The 1637-nt window shown below is 49.3% G+C and overlaps 1 protein-coding gene across 1 annotated transcript in view; it reads right to left on the bottom strand.

The window, feature by feature from the left end:
- Window positions 1–1637, bottom strand: part of LOC105504638 — a 78384-nt gene that overhangs the window by 8771 nt on the left and 67976 nt on the right. Inside the window, exon 7 of the mRNA XM_011932145.1 lies at window positions 1047–1102. Coding sequence (XP_011787535.1) covers window positions 1047–1102 — 56 coding nt within the window. The remainder of the gene's footprint in view (window positions 1–1046; window positions 1103–1637) is intronic.

The raw sequence follows: 1637 nt of genomic DNA, 5'->3' as shown, positions 1-1637 counted from the left end.
TTGAATGAATGGTTGGATAGACGGATCCCTCACCATGCACTCCTGCTTCTTGTTACTGGGGCAAAATTCTCACAACATAAAATTTATCATTTCAAAGTGTGCAAGTCAGTGACATTTAGTACATTCACAATGCTGGGCATCTACCTAATTCTAAAATTTTTTTTTTTTTTTGAGATGGAGTTTCACTCTGTTGCCAGGCTGGAGTGCAGTGGCATGGTCTCAGCTCACTGCAACCTCCGTCTCCCAGGTTTAAGCGATTCTCCTGCCTCCGCCTCCTGAGTAGCTGGTACTACAGGTGCACACCACCACGACTAGCTAATTTTTGTGTTTTTAGTAGAGACCTAGTTTTACCATGTTGGCCAGGATGCTCTCAATCTCTTGACCTCGTGATCTGCCTGCCTCAGCCTCCTAAAGTGTGGGGAATACAGGCATGAGCCATTGCGCCCAGCATTCTAAAACATTTTTATCACCCCAGAAGAAACCTCATTCCCCTGAAGCAGGCACTCCCCATGGATGGATGGATGGATGGATGGATGGATGGATGGATGGATGGATGGATGGATGGATGATGGATGATGGATAATGGATGGCTGGATAGATGGATGGTGGATGGATGGATGGAAGATGGGTGGATGGATGACGGATGGATGGATAATGGATGGATGGAAATTGGATGGATGGATGGATGGATGGATGGATAGATGGATGGATGGATGGATGGATAGATGGATGGATGGATGGATGGATGGTTGGATGGATGGATAGATGGATGAATGAATGGATGGATGGATGATGGATGGATGGATAGATGGATGATGGGTGAATGGATAATGGATGAATAGATGGCAAGCCAGATAAATGGATAAAAATAATATATGTAAAAATTAGTAATAGAACCAGCCAGTGCAGGAACGTCTTCCTGCCTGTAAGCTTTCCATGGGCTACTGCACAACAGAAACCCTCAGAGAAAAATGATGGTAGTTGTGGGGGGACTCTTGAGGAAGGAGCCACTGCAGCTTCCTGGCTATAGCCCCAGTGTGGCATACAGGGCTGGCTGGAGGCCGGCTTTCCAAGGACAGGAGAGTGGTCAGCTGCAGGGCGACTGGGACAAATACCCCAGCCAGCTCCTCTTCCCCTCACACCCTCACCCATTCACTGGCAACTCCTGCAGTTCCATCCAGCCAGATGTGTCCAGAAGCCAGTCCCTGCCACCATCTCCACGGCCACTCCATGCCCAAGCCACCTCTCTCCAAGACCACTGCAGCAGCTTCACAGCCACATCCAGCTTCCACCCTTTCCCCCTCCTGGGTTTCTACCATGTGGCAGCCAGAGTGGTTTGGTTAAAATACATATCAAGGCCAAGTGCAATGACTCACGCCTGTAATCCCAACATTTTGGGAGGCCGAGGCAGGTGGATCACCTGAGATCAGGAGTTTGAGACCAGCCTGGCCAATATGGTAAAACCCCATCTCTACTAAAAGTACATAAATTAGCAGGGCAAGGTGGCACACACCTGTGATCCCAGCTACTCAGGAGGCTAAGGTGGGAGGATTGCTTGAGCCCAAAAGGCAGAGGTTGAAGGGAGCCGAGATCATGCCACTGCACTCCAGCCTGGATGACAGAGCAAGACTCCATCT

The sequence above is a fragment of the Colobus angolensis genome, unplaced genomic scaffold, assembly GCF_000951035.1.
Source record: "Colobus angolensis palliatus isolate OR3802 unplaced genomic scaffold, Cang.pa_1.0 Scaffold93, whole genome shotgun sequence".
NCBI lineage: Eukaryota > Metazoa > Chordata > Mammalia > Primates > Cercopithecidae > Colobus > Colobus angolensis.
This window is presented reverse-complemented; position numbering and strand designations above follow the sequence as displayed.